The sequence below is a fragment of the Camponotus vicinus genome, unplaced genomic scaffold, assembly GCF_025532165.1.
Source record: "Camponotus vicinus isolate PSW18456_S1 unplaced genomic scaffold, iyCamVici1.0 SCAF_13, whole genome shotgun sequence".
NCBI lineage: Eukaryota > Metazoa > Arthropoda > Insecta > Hymenoptera > Formicidae > Camponotus > Camponotus vicinus.
The window spans coordinates 8,655,300-8,672,784 of NW_028141949.1; the positions used below are offsets into that span (position 1 = coordinate 8,655,300).

General features: G+C 32.3%; 1 protein-coding gene and 1 long non-coding RNA gene across 3 annotated transcripts; both read right to left on the reverse strand.

The window, feature by feature from the left end:
• Positions 1-1,464: 1,464 nt before the first annotated feature.
• Positions 1,465-7,699, reverse strand: LOC145964108 (uncharacterized). 2 transcript variants are annotated; one of them, XM_083086517.1, is made up of 10 exons: positions 7,592-7,699; positions 7,407-7,480; positions 4,923-5,070; positions 3,946-4,015; positions 3,808-3,849; positions 3,563-3,718; positions 3,351-3,482; positions 3,071-3,276; positions 2,831-2,993; positions 1,465-2,523 (listed from the first exon to the last, which is right to left on the reverse strand). In XM_083086517.1, the coding sequence occupies exons 3-10, from the start codon at positions 5,058-5,060 to the stop codon at positions 2,396-2,398; spliced, it is 1,035 nt and encodes a 344-aa protein (XP_082942643.1). In that variant the 5' UTR covers positions 5,061-5,070; positions 7,407-7,480; positions 7,592-7,699; the 3' UTR covers positions 1,465-2,395. The 2 variants fall into 2 exon arrangements, with proteins under 2 accessions (XP_082942643.1, XP_082942644.1); XM_083086518.1 differs by lacking the exons at positions 7,407-7,480; positions 7,592-7,699 and having other exon boundaries at positions 4,923-5,552.
• A 42-nt stretch (positions 7,700-7,741) lies between these two features.
• Positions 7,742-17,158, reverse strand: LOC145964025 (uncharacterized). The gene is made up of 3 exons (XR_014436328.1): positions 17,126-17,158; positions 16,316-16,484; positions 7,742-7,847 (listed from the first exon to the last, which is right to left on the reverse strand). It is a non-coding gene; the product is annotated as an uncharacterized LOC145964025 (long non-coding RNA).
• Between the last annotated feature and the right edge of the window lie 327 nt (positions 17,159-17,485).

A 17,485-nucleotide genomic window follows, 5' to 3' on the forward strand; every position in this document is an offset into this window, starting at 1 on the left:
TCATCCTCTTAGATCTGCTTGTACTGTCCAAGATGTGCGCATGTGCGTATATGCGTGTGAGCGAGACACCCTGCCCTGAACATCCATCTATCTCAGGCTCGCTGTCCGCTTATGTATTTACAATGGCAGTTCCCATTCCAGTTTATATATAGTTCAGTGGTCGTTCAGTCGTAGATACGGTTGCAGTTTTAAAGTCAACTAGGCGGAAGCGCAATATAAATACTATCTACATAAAGTCATAAGGAGAGTAAAGGTGGAAGTACATAAAATTGCAGGAGCCATGAGCAGAATGCAGAAGTCATAGCGCATGCACTGTGATACCTGCATTCTGCTCATGGCTTCTGAATTTGCAATCTACATAAAAATACATAATGCATAGCCACGGGCATAACTCATTGTAGCTGATCCTAAAGAAAAGTGAATCGTGTTTTCAAAAAGAAAAAGACTTTTCTTTAGGACCGGACAATGAGTTATGCTCGTGGCTATGCATTATGTATTTTTATGTAGATTGCAAATTCAGAAGCCATGAGCAGTTGTTTGTAATTCTTTCTTAATACATGTTGTGTTTTATATTCATTACTCAAATGAAATCTTACATTATATTCTTGTATTTATTTAACAATCAAAATAAGCTGCCATCAGAAACGTCATATCCGGTATTCCCCAACGATGACATTGTCCAATCTCTGATTAACCCGAGTCTACAATAGGTGTAGTAAGCTTTAAATCGTAAGATATTGATTAATCACAGTAGAGTATGAGAAGAATAATTGAATATATGATTAATTTCTTACGGCTTAAAGCTTATTACACCTATAGGTCTACTATTGTAGACCTGGGCTTAAGGATTTTTATGCTTGTCTAGTAGCATCCCAGGTAGCAAAATGATATCAAAATGACATTAAAAGGACAACCAAAAAAAGATCTGGATGACTTTTTAGTTGGCAAAAAAGATGCCTTTTTGTAGCACAAATAGTATCACTAATGTCCGCTTAAATGACAACTTATTTGTATCCGAACGCCAACTATAAGAAAACTTGTAACTGTAACCAAATTGCCAGCATATGGTCAACTTTTATCAGCTGTCGATAAGTCAACGTAAAGTTATCGAATCGTTAGAATCGAAAGATATCTTTTTAAAGACATAAAACAGACAAATATGTATAATGCCGTTATCCAATAGATGTCTTATAGACATTTAAAAAAGGTTAACAAAAGGCATCTAAATGGCATCAATCAGTTACCTAAAAATTATTTTATTTACAGGATATATGGGACAGATGCAAGCAGATAATAAAAGTTTGTTATCTGAAATACAGATGTATATTATGTATATATAGTTGATTGTTAACTATATATTAATAATTTTAATTAACAATTAACTTCGTATTATATACATCCGTATTTCAAATAACAAACTTTTATTACTTGCTCACTATCTTATATTTCGGATATCAAAAGCTATTTAAAATAATCAAAATATTTTATTCATGAAAAACAGTCTTCATTGCACATTCAAAAACTGACACATTCAAAAGTAAATAAAACTCAAATAAAAAAAAGAATATTTATATTACTTAACATATGAAATAAATATCACAAATTAGAAATAAGTAATTCAATAATATGCAATAAAGCGAAATAGTCGTTTATAAGATACTATATTGCTTTTACATATGAACGAAGAAATTCTATTATTTAAAAAAATAAACTTTATGAATTATTATTATTACTATTATTTAAGCAAACTTATATATAAAAAATAATTATTAATCATTATTATTAACTATTATTTAAAAAAATAACTGAGTGTATGCACTTAAAACAAGCATACTGTGTATATATATATATACATATATAATAATAATAATAATTATCGTATTTAATATTTAATATTTCTCTCGAAAAAAAAAATATGCCTGAAAATTCTACTTCTCCCCTTCGCCATCCCGAAACAACATCCATACATTCGCAGCGAATTTTGCGATATTATATTATATATTACAACGAGGATATGTGCCCGATGTGCGAATCTCTATGTCGATCTTTTCTGCGTTGCGTTTCTTTATATCGGTTTAAACATTAACGCGAACATTGGTATACGTGCAATCGTTAACTACATGTGTATATAATCTAACGCGATATTACGTTTAGAATCATGACGAACCACCGGGAGTACTCTTTATCGATTTACTTATCGATAACTCTTGCCAATTCACGCAGCATCAATCACGCACAATCTCCCCCAAATGTAAAAATTAATCTTTACCTAAATATCGCTATGTAATTACGGAAATTCTTCATCGAACTTAGAAAATGCATCTTCGATAATAGGCTTGCTCGACATATCAACGAAGAAAAACTGTTTTGCGTTATTAATACGGAATAAATGTTTTCACTGGTGGTGGCGTTCTCGTCGTTTATCCGCAGCTTTTTTTCTATCGCCCCCACGGCGAAGCCAATCGGCAATTCGATCCTCGACGGTTTTTATCGTTGTCCCGGGAAATGCATTACGTATTACATCTGAAAAAATTAATGGATAAATATTATCAGAATGATATGACGAAACGTAGTAACTTCTTCACGACGAAGAACTCAATAAGGCTGTGAATGAGATTTCATTTAACGTTTGTCGACGTTGTTGGACGTTTTAGTTGATTATTGGATAGGAAATATATGAGATTCTATCAGAATTCTAAAAATTATATATCTAATAGCCAATCGATAAGTCCAACAACGCCGACAAATGTAAAATGAAATCTCATTCTAAAATATTGAAACAATATGTATCATGTATATATATATTGTGTATGTGTGTGTGTATACGTACCAATAATAAGATACGGAAACGTAAATTTTGATATTTTTTGAGTATTCTCAGCTCCAAGAGTCCAAACGACTTTTTGAGTTAAGTCATCTGTCATAATCACTTCCATCGAAAATTTTACCGCTTTTTGAACCGTTTTTCCACCGATATCTTGAATTTTCTGTGTCTAAAAGATACCGATTAAACAATTAATTATTATTAAATAAACGATATATCGCAGTTTCAGAATACTCGTATACTTACAAACTGATTTCGCATTTGCTCATTGTTTTTTAGCTCAAGATCAAATTGTTGTAACGCATTGATATCATTGAATGGCATCGGGGGCAGAAGTAAATAATTGCGTTTTGGTAATTCGAATGGATTAGAATTACGTGCTATTTCTAATAATTCATTTAATTTTCTGAGTATTCGTTCTTCAAAACGTTTTCGCTCTTCTCGACAATCTTCTGAAAAATAAAATATATAATAATAATCTATAGATTTACAGATATAAGTGTTATAAAAAGTTTTTTATACTTACTGCAACATCTTGCATTGTGTAAAGTGTTTTCTCGAATAATTTGATTGCTTTGAGTAGTATCTTCTTCATCCTCTTCATTATTTTCTATGTACATTTGATCCAAAAGATATTCCTCCTCTACTATATTTTCATCTGTAAAGTAAAAGATTTTGGTGTCAGATTTATTTTATTTCGAATATAATGTTCGGACAGTTTATTAATATTAATTTTACTTTGTCCTTCCTCTTCCGTTTCTATACTCTCTATTGGGACGCTCTTGCCCGAGAAATATTTTTGAATATCTTTCGGACTTTGTAACTGTTTCATGTTTTGAGCATAATTGCTGTCGATTATTTTAATATTTGAGATGTTAGCCACGCTTTCATTTTCTACAATATAAAGTACACCATAATTTTTTTATACATAATTTAGATCTTATAAAATTTTTCATAAGATATTTAATATATAATGTATATACCTATAAAATTTCTAGGCGGAAGGTACATAATCTTTGAATTAGCTGCAAAAAATGAAGAAAATTTAATGTAGAATATTACTATGTATATTGATAATCAGTTCAATTGTGATGAATACTGACATATGATCAAATACTTACACAATTCTTCACATATTTGTTTTGGATTTAGTCTCTTTTTTTTCGTGATCTTCTGAGTAGATGTCATATCCTACACAATATATATAAGAACAAATTTAATAATGATACTTCTTATTTTTAGTTTAATTCAATATAATATTTATACGCATGATAATTAAGAAATAGCACCACCCATATCTACTGAAATCCGTAAGAGACATCTATAAGAGACACGACAGAGGGGAGCAAGACAATCACATCAAAACTTAATAAAATAAAAATGGAACAATGTTATAAAACGATAAGGACCATTGAAGCCAGACAATATCAAATACATAACAACATAAATCTAAACAAAATCAAAATGAAATCAATCTGTTGTATGCAAATTAAAATAAAATTATAATAAAATTAAATCTACACAATCTCATTCATATATTTATGTCAAATTTGTGAAATGATCAATATGAAATATAGAGTAAATATTATAAATATTATAAAAAACACCATGAAGTGGATAATAAATAACATAACATTCAAATAAAATAAAAATAATATTAAATAACATAAATCAAAATAATATTAAATAATATTTAAATAAAATCAAAGTTAAATCAAGGCATACAAATCGAAATAAAAAAACACCATGAAGTGGATAATAAATAACATAACATTCAAATAAAATCAAAATAATATTAAATAACATTTAAATAAAATCAAAGTTAAATCAAGGCATATAAATCGAAATAAAATTAAAATCAAATCAAAATTAAAATAATTAAATTAAAATTAAATCTATCATCTCAGTGAAATGTGCAAAATGATCAGTATATAAAAATAGAGCAATATTATAAACCGATACCGAGAAAAGCATGAAACCAAATAATATCAAATATATAACAACAATTAAAATCAAATCAAAATCAAGTAATCTGCCATGCAAATCAAAATTAAATCAAAATTAAATCTGCACTCTCATCCAAGTATTTGTGTCAAACCTGTAAAATGACCAGTAAAATATTGTAGAATATCATATATTGTTGTCGGGAAAATGTAACATATTGTGAGCGGTTACAGCGATTCCTTCGTACAAGATTGGATTGAAAGATTGGCAACCATTTCCTCCGACGTCTCATGATGTTAAATCTGTAAATGGAAATATATAATTACATGTTCTAAATATCATATGATAAAATGTAGTCTCATGCAAACATACGGCTATGCGACAATCAGTCAATGTGATTCTTACCATGCAGTCAGATGCAGATAAATAATATTAATAAGGAAGAAATAAAAAGCCAGAAGATATATTTTTATGTGTCACTGTGAATCATAGGGAAAATATATACACAATCAGTGTTATACGGAACAACGAAGCCTTTTCTGTCAATGTAATCTATGTTCCATGTCTGAGATTCGGAAAGCTCGCGACCTTCAAAAATACCTAAACTGCAAGAATCGCACGGATAATTAGGAATAGAATGAGTATTAATAAATTTGCGACCAATAATAACAGGAATCCCTTCGTGGTAACATATATGTTGGATGAGAACAACGCTCTTATCCGATAGATAGCAACAATTATTAGGACTCTTGTCAGTTAATAAAAAATCTCGAAATTGAATCTCCCGATGGGGATCAGTATATCCTTTTGGAAATTGATTATCTAACCAATTCTTCCTTTTGTTTAAATTGTAATTAGTTTTAATGCAGTTAGTTGAAGGTATAAAATGAATCGATCGTTCTGTTATTCTTTTCATTATTTGCGCTACAGGCTGAGCACCACCTTTGATCATTAATTTAATTTTCTGCAAAAAATTTTCAAATAAAAAACAACTAAAAGAATCCAGAGGTCCATGATTTAAAACATCCATCGGAATGTGAATTAAATTATGAATGTTATAAATTAATGTTTCTTTGCCATACAAAAGTTCCATATTATTCACGAAATAAATCATAAGATCTTGAGCATATCTATTATTGCGTACACATTCCCTTGGATCACAAAGAATTCTAACGGCACAGTTAAGAGCATTAAAATGTATGATATAAGGTTTTTCCAAAAAATATTGCAAAACCGCAGGACCCAAATACAATAAAAACAATCGAAACTCTGTCGCCTTCCACTGAGCAACTTCTTCTAAAGAACGCGGACTTCGTGAAAATTCTGCTGGAATAAATTTAGCAAAACTACAATAAAAATTATTAAATGCGGCAAATTTAGTTAATGCGTTGACGGATTTTCCCATAACACGAATCCAGATTAAAATAAGTTTTTTCATCGTTCCTAAACACAACAAATGCATGTAATCAAGAGGAAATTGCTTAATCATATCAACACCTATGGTTTCAAAAGGAGAGATAACATTTTGATATGCAGCAGGTAATCCTTCTCTAAAAGAAGCATTAGTTCTCAAAGGCGAATTTGTTTCTTCAAATATTCGTCGTCCATTAATAGTTTCACCGGATTGAACACACTTAGCACAACGACTGTTATGAGCAGGGAAGCAAGCGATGAAATTTCGTGCAGGAGTAGCAAGAACTGCGTTCAATTGTACAAAATAATTTCGATTTTCGTACATGAAACCCTCACTGTTTAATTTTGTGTATTCTGCGATAAATGTTTCCAGAAATTGAGCAACAGAGGAAGGCTTGCTATTTCCATGAAACGCACCAATAAGAAATGGTTCGATAAATTGATTCTGAGTTCCGACAACTTTACCCAATATAGGCCACAATTGACTCTTTGAACTCTTTGACAGAGGTAATCCATCGATATTAATATTAATTTGAAGAATCACAGGAATTCTTGTGTCAGAAATACGCTGTAGGAATATATATCGCAATTGTTCTTTCAATGCCTTCTCTAAGCCATAATGAGCATAAGTACCTCCAGCGAGAGCTTGTATATTGATTCTGTTTGGCGTGTTACATAATGTCCTGCTATCAGATGGAAGCTCAGGATGACCAAATTTCTGCAACCCTATCAAAAGATTATTTACAACAGATTGAGGTACTTTATTTTGAATTGCCCAATGAGCAAGAAAAGCTCGAAGATCAGGGGGACGAGTATCAGTCAAATGAGTCTGAATCACTTCTACATAAGAAGAAGAAGAAGATTGAGCTGAAACATTTATTTGAGCATCTTTGTTAGTCAACGCTGTGGATCTTTCATTGACCAACGCATTAAGATCTGCAGCATTAAAATGCTCAGGATTATTAAAAAACTGACCGATTTCATGACGAACGTTAAGAATAGGTGCACCAACTGTTGATGAACAAGGAAGACATATAGGATTAGACACAATATTATTTGCAAGATATAACGAATTATTATCAATTTGCAAAAGAGCGCGTATTCGTCGTCTTTGCTGTCTTCGCGAAACCTTAAGAAATGGTTTCAACGGGGGACCCATAATCATGTATTAGCTATTCAACCGTTAAATAAAACAGAATATATTTACAAAAATATTTGTACTCACTTAAGCTTCCCGAGCAAATTTGTAGTAGTAGTAATGTAGTAGTAAATGTAGTAGTATAATTGTTCCAATATAACCTAAAAAGTACACGTGTTCTTTATGAATTTCTAAAGTATATAGCATATATTCGTATATATTAAAAATGCGAATGATAATAAACTGATAATAAATTAATAATATATACTTACGTGTATATCGTAAATGTTTTTAAAATATTTTTATACTCTATAACTTTTTCCTTCTGCAAAATACGCAATTCGAGAGGCAAAGAAGCAGCACAATGGACTCAACCGTTAAGTATATACAGCAATCGAATGATTGATTTCTACTTTCAGATCCGGCCAGTCAGCGTCGAATTACATTGGAAAACCTATAGTGATTTGCCCAATTGTCGAGTCCGCTGAATGCGATCATTATGATATCTGATTGGTGACATCTTTCGGACTGTAATAAAATCGAAAGATATCTTTTGGACAACTTTCATAGAGATATTTTGGATAACAATAAATTGATAACTTTTTGATGTATTAAAATAGACATTTATCAGATTTAACGATATGCTAACTTTTAGACAACAGTCTTTCTCTTTGTTAAGATATCATAAAAAAGACACCATTAAGGCAACAGTTAAATAGATATCGATTTAAAGACATACATAGGTTATCTTATAGTAAAATCGTAAAGGCAACCTTAAAACGATAACTTATAGACATCGAATGGACATTAATGCTACCTGGGATGTTACGGGACGGCTCTTCTCGCCGCGCGTGAAGGCGGCCGACACGCCGCGCGCTTCTACTTGCGCGCATTGGTTAGTCTTTATAAATTAATATCTGATTAATTATTGTGAAAATTGCAAAATGGTGAAGAACTTTTCTATTCAGTTTAACTCGCTCTATCAGCACATGACAATGCGACTATTACCGGACATCCTGTGTCTATATAATATTCACTTCTTAGAGAGATATTTAATAAATATTTACGAATATGTTCTTTAACGATAATATCGTTATTGTTACAGAATTCTAGACAATTACATAATATGTTACGCAAATCGACAACATAACCTAGAACAACAGCATATATGTCGAAAAAACCTCCGGAGAGAACATCCAAAGGATGTTTTATGTCTTTTGGATGTCCTCATGGATAATCTCTGGATATATTTTTATATCTGAGCTGTTGATGCTGGGATGATAATAAAACTGTTCTTAAAAATTATGAAATTAGTTCACGATTGCCCGGTCACACCTATTGCATTAGTCGCACCGACCAACTTGATTGTGGAATCACGTACAACATTTTGGTCATTAACTGAACAGGTGTAAGCTTAAGTCGGATAGGGCTGCTTTAGACGAAACGCTATTATCTTTCTTTTTTATTTTAAAAGCTGCTGTATATTCTATTTTCGCAAAATAGTAACGTCTTTATATTAGTTTATATTAATTTATTATATTAGTTTTTATTAGTTTATATTAATTTTATCAAGTGAACGGTATTATGAATGATAATGAAAACCTGAATCGCATAATGAAGCAGTACAAATATCGATCACTTTTATCAATAAAACATTCTGTGCGTTTAGCGATATAACTTTATGTTCAACATAACCGTAACAAAAAGAAATTATGATATATATTCTTGGATATCATATAAAAATTGTGTAATAAGAGACAAAAGTAAATCATCAAATCTCAATGTAAACAAAATAATACAGTTGTGATAATAAATGTTATTATGTTGTGTAAAAATTCATACGGTATTGATGTATAACAATTATAGATATTAATATATAAGAAAAACATCATTTATAAATGTCCTCAAAAATATTGTTATATATAAATTATTTGTATATACATTTGTATATACATTTGCGAAGTCCTCGAAAACAAAAATTTGTTGTACATTACTGTAAAAATCAAGATAAAGGAAAATAGATTGTAATGTATATATCAGAAACCGACACTCTTTGCACGTATGCAAAGAAACTATTAAATTTTTCATAGTCCTCAAAAACGTCAATTAACATATATACAGGGTGTCCCATTTTAATGTCCCACCCCAAATAACTTTCTTATTTTTAATTTTAGAAAAAGATGTTTCAGACAAAAGTTGTATGGTTTCAAGGGGGACATAAGGCGGTGTCATTAGTTTGACCTTGAATAGTTGCTTCAAGGTCACGTAAAGGTCACCTTCAATTTTTTAAACGAAACCTCTTACTTCCTTTTGCATATTCTTGTAGCTTATCTCGAGAGCTTTCCAAAACACTATAATTAAGTACATTTTCGTTAAGTACTTTTTGAGTTATGAGGCTAGAAATAATTTCTTAATTTTACATAAACCGTAAAATATCTTGTAAAATATTCATTTTTCGATTATCTTACCTTAATACTTTTATGTACAAAATAATGAGAGGAATCAATTGGTGTAAAGAAAACACATAGTTGTTTTTAAGAAAAAATATGGAATTGTTAATTGCAAATTACATATTTTTTCTTCAAAACAACTATGTTTTTTTCTTTACACCAATTGATTCCTCTCATTATTTTGTATGTAAAAGTATTAAGGGAAGATAATCATAAAATGAATATTTTACAAGATATTTTACGGTTTATGTAAAATTAAGAAATTATTTCAACCCTCATAACTCAAAAAGTACTTAACGAAAATGTACTTAATTATAGTGTTTTGAAAAGCTCTCGAGATAAGCTACAAGAATATGCAAAAGGAAGTAAGAGGTTTCGTTTAAAAAATTGAAGGTGACCTTTACGTGACCTTGAAGCAACTATTCAAGGTCAAACTAATGACACCGCCTTATGTCCCCCTTGAAACCATACAACTTTTGTCTGAAACATCTTTTTCTGAAATTAAAAATAAGAAAGTTATTTGGGGTGGGACATTAAAATGGGACACCCTGTGTATATATATATATATATATATATATATATATATATATATATATATATACAGGGTGAGCCATTTTAATTAACGCACGCAATTATTTCGGAAACGAAGCATTTTAGAGAAAAATGTTTCAGACAAAAGTTTTATGGTTTCGAGGGGGCCATAAGATGGTATCATTGGTTTGACCTTGAAGAGTTATTTGAAGGTCACATGAAGGTCACCGTCAATTTCTTAAGTGGAACCTACTATTTGTCATTGCATATTCTTGTAGCTTATCTCGAAAGCTTTCCAAAACACTATAATTAAGTACCTTTTCGTTAAGTACTTTTTGAGTTATGAGGCTTGAAATAATTTCTTAATTTTACATAAACCGTAAAATATCTTGTAAAATATTCATTTTTCGATTATCTTATCTTAATACTTTTATGTACAAAATAATGAGAGGAATCAATTGGTGTAAAGAAAACACATAGTTGTTTTTAAGAAAAAATATATAATTTGCAATTAACAATTCCATATTTTTTCTTAAAAACAACTATGTGTTTTCTTTACACCAATTGATTCCTCTCATTATTTTGTACATAAAAGTATTAAGATAAGATAATCGAAAAATGAATATTTTACAAGATATTTTACGGTTTATGTAAAATTAAGAAATTATTTCAAGCCTCATAACTCAAAAAGTACTTAACGAAAAGGTACTTAATTATAGTGTTTTGGAAAGCTCTCGAGATAAGATACAAGAATATGCAATGACAAATAGTCGGTTCCATTTAAGAAATTGAAGGTGACCTTCATGTGACCTTCAAATAACTCTTCAAGGTCAAACCAATGATACCAACTTATGGCCCCCTCGGAACCATAAAACTTTTGTCTGAAACATTTTTCTCTTAAATGCTTTGTTTCCGAAATAATTGCGTGCATTAATTAAAATGGCTCACCCTGTATATATGTTAATTGACGTTTTTGAGGACTATGAAAAATTTAATAGTTTCTTTGCATACGTGCAAAGAGTGTCGGTTTCTGATATATACATTACAATCTATTTTCCTTTATCTTGATTTTTACAGTAATGTACAACAAATTTTTGTTTTCGAGGACTTCGCAAATGTATATACAAATGTATGTACAAATAATTTATATATAACAATATTTTTGAGGACATTTATAAATGATGTTTTTCTTATATATTAATATCTATAATTGTTATACATCAATACCGTATGAATTTTTACACAACATAATAACATTTATTATCACAACTGTATTGTTTTGTTTACATTGAGATTTGATGATTTACTTTTGTCTCGTATTACACAATTTTTATATGATATCCAAGAATATATCATAATTTCTTAGCCAAAACTGGACACAAGAGGTGCTTGAAGAGGCGTGCCACTATAGCATGCCTGTAATAGTTCCGGTACGAAAAGAGAGCGCGTACTGGTGGAATGCGCACATCGCCGAGTTGCGAGCATCGTGTAATCGAGCCAGAAGACAATGGCAGAAAGAGAAGCGTAATGGTCTACTTAATACTATATTACAAAAAGAAGAGGAATATAGAACAATTAAAAAAGAGCTATGTACATAGATAAAAAGAGCTAAAACTAAAGCCTGGGACGAGCTCATCCAGTCAATAGATAAGGACCCCTGGGGCCTCCCATACCGTATAATAATGAAGAAGCTAAGGAGAAGTAACCCCAGCTTTAGTGAAACTCTTCCATTAGAAGTACTCGAACAAGTGGTAGATAAACTGTTCCCACAAGATCCTTACTGGGATGAGGGCGCATCTGATGACGCTACCGACGAACAGTGGCTCGAAGAATATAACATAAGTACGGAAGAAGTCAATAATATTCTAAAAAGAAAAGCGGGAGCTAACAAAGCCCCAGGTATTGACGGAGTCAAGTCCGTATTTCTGAAGAGAATCCCTCCGGAATTTTTGAAAAAACTTGTTCAGGTGTATAATGCGTGCTTGCGAAATGGCATCTTTCCGAAGACATGGAAACAATCTTTATTAATACTGATCCCTAAAGGGGTGTTTGATCCTTCTGAAATCAAGGCTCGCCCTATATGCCTACTGAGCGAGTTAGGCAAAACGCTAGAACGCGTTATCGAAAATAGGATCCAAGACTGGATGATACAACACCCGGAATCGAGACTTGCGGCATGCCAATTTGGATTCCGCAAGCATACATCAACGTGTGATGCATTACTGATAGTCAAGGAAATGGTTACAGAGGCGCGAATCAACGGAGAAATCGTCGTAGGATTAAGCCTAGATATAACTAACGCATTTAATTCAGTGCGCTGGAGCAATATAAGAAATGCGATGAGAGAAAAATCATTCCCGTTGTATCTGCGAAAAATCATCAGTAGCTATTTATCACATAGGAAAATCGAGTACCCAACTATCGAGGGAAAAACGATTACTAGACAAGTAACAGCTGGAGTTCCACAGGGATCGGTCCTCGGACCGACCCTGTGGAACATAGCTTACGATCAAGTGCTGAGAACCCCATTTGAAGAGGATACATTAGTATTGGGCTACGCCGACGATACTCTCGTATTGGCGAAAGCGACAACCATCGAGGCTGCAATTGCTAAGGCTAACTTGCAGGTGAGCAAAGTCATTAACAGAATCAAGACTCTTGGATTAAAGATAGCGGCCAGTAAAACCGGCGTGATAGCGTTCAATACTAAATCTAAGATAGAAAAATACAATATGTACAATAATTTACATTGCGTGTATATAGATCGCGAAATAGTTAAGATGGAACCCTCCATCAAATATCTGGGGCTTATACTAGATAGAGAATGGACATTCATCGACCATTTTAACTACGTCGAAAGCAAAGTTTCTCGGGTGAGTCGTGCCTTAAGCGCGCTTATGCCGAATCTTCGCGGTCCTCGTGAGAGAAAGCGTAAGTTGTACGCGCATGTAATAGGATCTATCATCAACTATGGGGCTCCCATATGGAGCGAGGCCACCACCAATAGAAGAATCAGGGACAAACTGCGCCGTTTACAACGTACTATGGCGATCAGAGTAATAGCCGGTTATCGGACTATATCTGCAGACGCGTCTCTTCTGCTCGCGGGAATTACTCCGGCTGACATACGGGCGGCATACTTTTGCCGTGTATTTGTGCGGGCACGTGATCTAAAGCTCCAGTGGAGCACGCGTGGAATAAGCTGGAGGAAAGAGAGATAAAGAAAGAGGAAGAAATACTCTTGAGAAGACAATGGAAACAGCTGCTGCAACGTCGAGAGGTGGCTGGGGCGCGTACGTGCCGTGCCATAGAGCCAATTTTAGATCAATGGCTGGATAGGTCACATGGGGAGCTATCCTTTCATGCGACCCAACTCATAGCGGGACACGGATGCTTCCAGACTTACCTCCACCGCATTGGAAAAGCTGAGACCGCTACGTGCATATTCTGCGAGCTGGAGGATGACTTCCTAGATCATACGCTCCAAAGTTGCCCGAACTGGAGCGAACAAAGAGAGCTCCTAAGTAGCCTCATCGGTCAGGATCTATCGATCGATACGATCATCAGACAGATGCTAATGTCTGAAGAGAATTGGAAGGCATTCCTGACATTCGCCGATGATGTCATGCTCGCCAAGGAAGAGGAGGAGCGCGCTCGAGAACACGCGAGAATGGACGATAGTGACAGCGATTCGCCGTAAATAAATAAATTAACACACTTACTAGACTTGGACGGTTCTTTGAACTCGACACAAATGAGACTTACTCGATAGCGACTACAGAAGTAGGAGGTCCATCTTCACCACACAAACATCTACCATTCACACATTCACACATTCACATTCGCACAAACAAAGCAAACAAATACACTAACAGGGGGGGATATGGAGGGTGGAGGGCAGGAGTAGGAGAGGGTAGGGGGGTAGGGTGAGGGGAATAAGGTGAGGGGGAAGGGTTTACACTACACATTCAATAACACACTCATCCAGTCACTCTCATGCATACAAGCATCCCTACATAAACTAGGTAAGGACCACAGTGGATTCTACGTGATTTCACTATTAAATAGGAAATCAATTAATTAACCAGAAAGTAGACAGATAATACCAGACCGTAAATATCCCAAAACATGTTTACAACTCACATACATATACACACACACGCTAACAAACATACACACGTACATACACAGACACACACACACACACAGATACACAGAAATACTCACATATGAACACGTCGAGGGATACTACGTACAGAGAGATACCCGAAATGGACAGGGGCCTTAACCGGCCATACGGTAACGGCTCCCGGGCGGATAATGCGTAAGCGGGTACCGCCCGGGAGTCAATACCATCCAGGAGGTGCGTAAAGAGAGGGGTTTTTTAGTGGATAGGGGCCGTTAAATAGGCCGAACCCCACACTCCCCCGGTCTACGGGGACCGGGGGGTGCGTAAGAAGCATTTTTCCCCTCTCTCGTTAAAAAAAAAAAAAAAAAGATATTTTACGGTTTATGTAAAATTAAGAAATGATTTCGAGCCTCATAACTCGAAAAGTACTCAATGAAAAAATACTTTATTATAGTGTTTTGAAAAGCCCTCGAGATATGCTACAAGAATATGTAATGAAAAATAGGGGGTTCCATTTAAGAAATTTAAGATGACCTTCACGTGACCTTGACAACACTATTCAAGGTCGCACCAATATTACTATATAATACGGTACTTGAAACCCTACAACTTTTGTCTGAAATATTTTTGTCTGTCGTTCTTGGTTTTCGAGATGTTTGGCTGGCACGGGTGGTCTGATACACCCTGTATATATATATATATATATATTTATATATATATTACTAATATACATTTATCGATGATTACACTAAAGAGAGATTGTTCTGTTAATTTTGTAATTTCATGTCTAAATTTTAGATATTTGTTACGTCATTTTGTTACATATTATAGCTATGTTCCGATATTCACTGCCAGTACTGAAAACCTATAGTTTACGTCACGTATGGTATAGATTTTCAGCACTAGTAGTTTATATCGGAATGCAGCCTATATACAACATAATGTTGCTGTATATAATACGTGACATTTTAACCTAAACATTATTACCTATAAATTACATAATGGTTACCAGAACGGAGAATATCTGTTCTGTAAATGTTATGTAAATGTTACAAATAATATTTAATAGATTCTGTTATAGTTACGTAATTTTATACCTAAATTTTATGTATCTGTTACGTTTAAATTTTATGTATCTATTACATATCATATACAGACATAATGTTGCTGACATTTCCATCTAAACGTTACTTAATAGTTGACATAACGGTTACCAGAACAGCGAACAACCGTTTTGTAAATGTTCTGTAAAAGTTACAGAAAAGTGTTTATTGGGTATGTATTATCTACAGGGTGTCCCGAAACTAACTCTTGATATTTTAAAGGCAGATTCTCTGGCCAATTTAAAAACGATTTTTCCTCAGCGAAAATGTCGAGGGAGATCATTATTTTTTGCATATTCCCAATTTTTGTCATCATGTATCTTTCTAACTAAGCCTTAAATTAAAATTCTATTAAAGTAAACTCTACCTAAAATTAACTAAAGAATGTGACTTTATTAATATTTTATTCCCATAAGCCTTAGTTTGCGAAAAACCATTTATTTTCAATCGTTTATAACTCGAAAACTATTAGTGCCACGACATTTTCGCTGAGGAAAAATTGTTTTTAAATTGGCCAGAGAATCTGCCTTTAAAATATCGAGCGTTAGTTTTGGGACACCCTGTATATCTGATGAAAAAAAAATATTACTTTTACTAAATTATCTAAAATAATGTTCATATAATTTGATTTAAAGTTATAGCATTTTTATTAAGTATTTTTATTAAGTAGTAGAATTTAAACAATAAACAATAAAAACTAAAAAAATAACAATATAAGAAATTAAATATTAATTATTTAAAAAATACAAATTAATTTACAATTTTTTTCTTTTTTATACTTACAAAGTCGAATCATACATTTGTACGTTCTCTAAAACTTCATTTGATGTTAATAATTCCATTATGTTTACATTATTTAAGTCAATCAATTTTACTACATTTTGAGATGTACTGCTGCTTCCAGAAGCTTCCATCTTTATTTTATTTTTAAAATATGTGACAATTAATGATTCTGAAAAGCACATGAAATACAATATAAACATGTATATACAATAGAATAAAAAATATATTTTGATATGTGTTTTATTATGCAAATTATTTATCTGATCTTATATGCACTATAAGTTATCAATTGCTTTTCGAATAATTTATTAATGTCACTATTCAGCTGTATGAAATATTGCTGAATTTTATTTTAATCAGATATCGAAAATAAGAAATAAAATAATTGTCTAAAATTACTCATATTTTAATAAAATAAATGCTTTAAACACAGTACCAACAAACACACACCAAACATTAGTAGGTTAACAAAATATTCAATTATTAAGATTTTTATTAAATTGTGATACAACACAAGAAATTTAAACACGATAAAATAAAAGAGAATAAAAGGGAGAGAAAGTAATGAGAGAGAGAAAAAGGAAAAAAGTGAAATGAGAAAGAAAAAGAAGAAAGAAGAGAGAATAAAAGGGAGAGAAAGTAATGAAAAAGAGAGAGAGAATAAAAGGGAGAAAAAGTAATGAAAAAGAAAGAGAGAGAATAAAAGGGAGAGAAAGTAATGAAAGAGAGAGAGAGAATGAAATGAGAAAAAGAGAGAGAGAGAATGAAATGAGAGAGAGAAAAAAGAACTAAATAAAATATTTTACATACCGTATAAAATAACTCGTAACGTTCTTTCAAAACTTCACGAATTATATCGGTATTTATTTTCTCAATATTTATTCTACAATATTTATATATTATAACGAATCTATGCTATTTGTCTATCTATTTTAACGTTAAAATTAAATATTGATTAAACATAGATTTGTTACTAGGCAACATAAATATTAAGGACCGGTATTACAGTAATAGTTAGATAAAAGTTTAAACTATGTTCAGACACATGTGACAACAGAATAAAAACTTTAATCTAAGTTTAAATTATTATTGAAAAACTGGTCCTAAAAAAAAAAATAAACAAGATATAATTCCTACATTTAGAAAATAACAAGTTATTTTACATAAAAA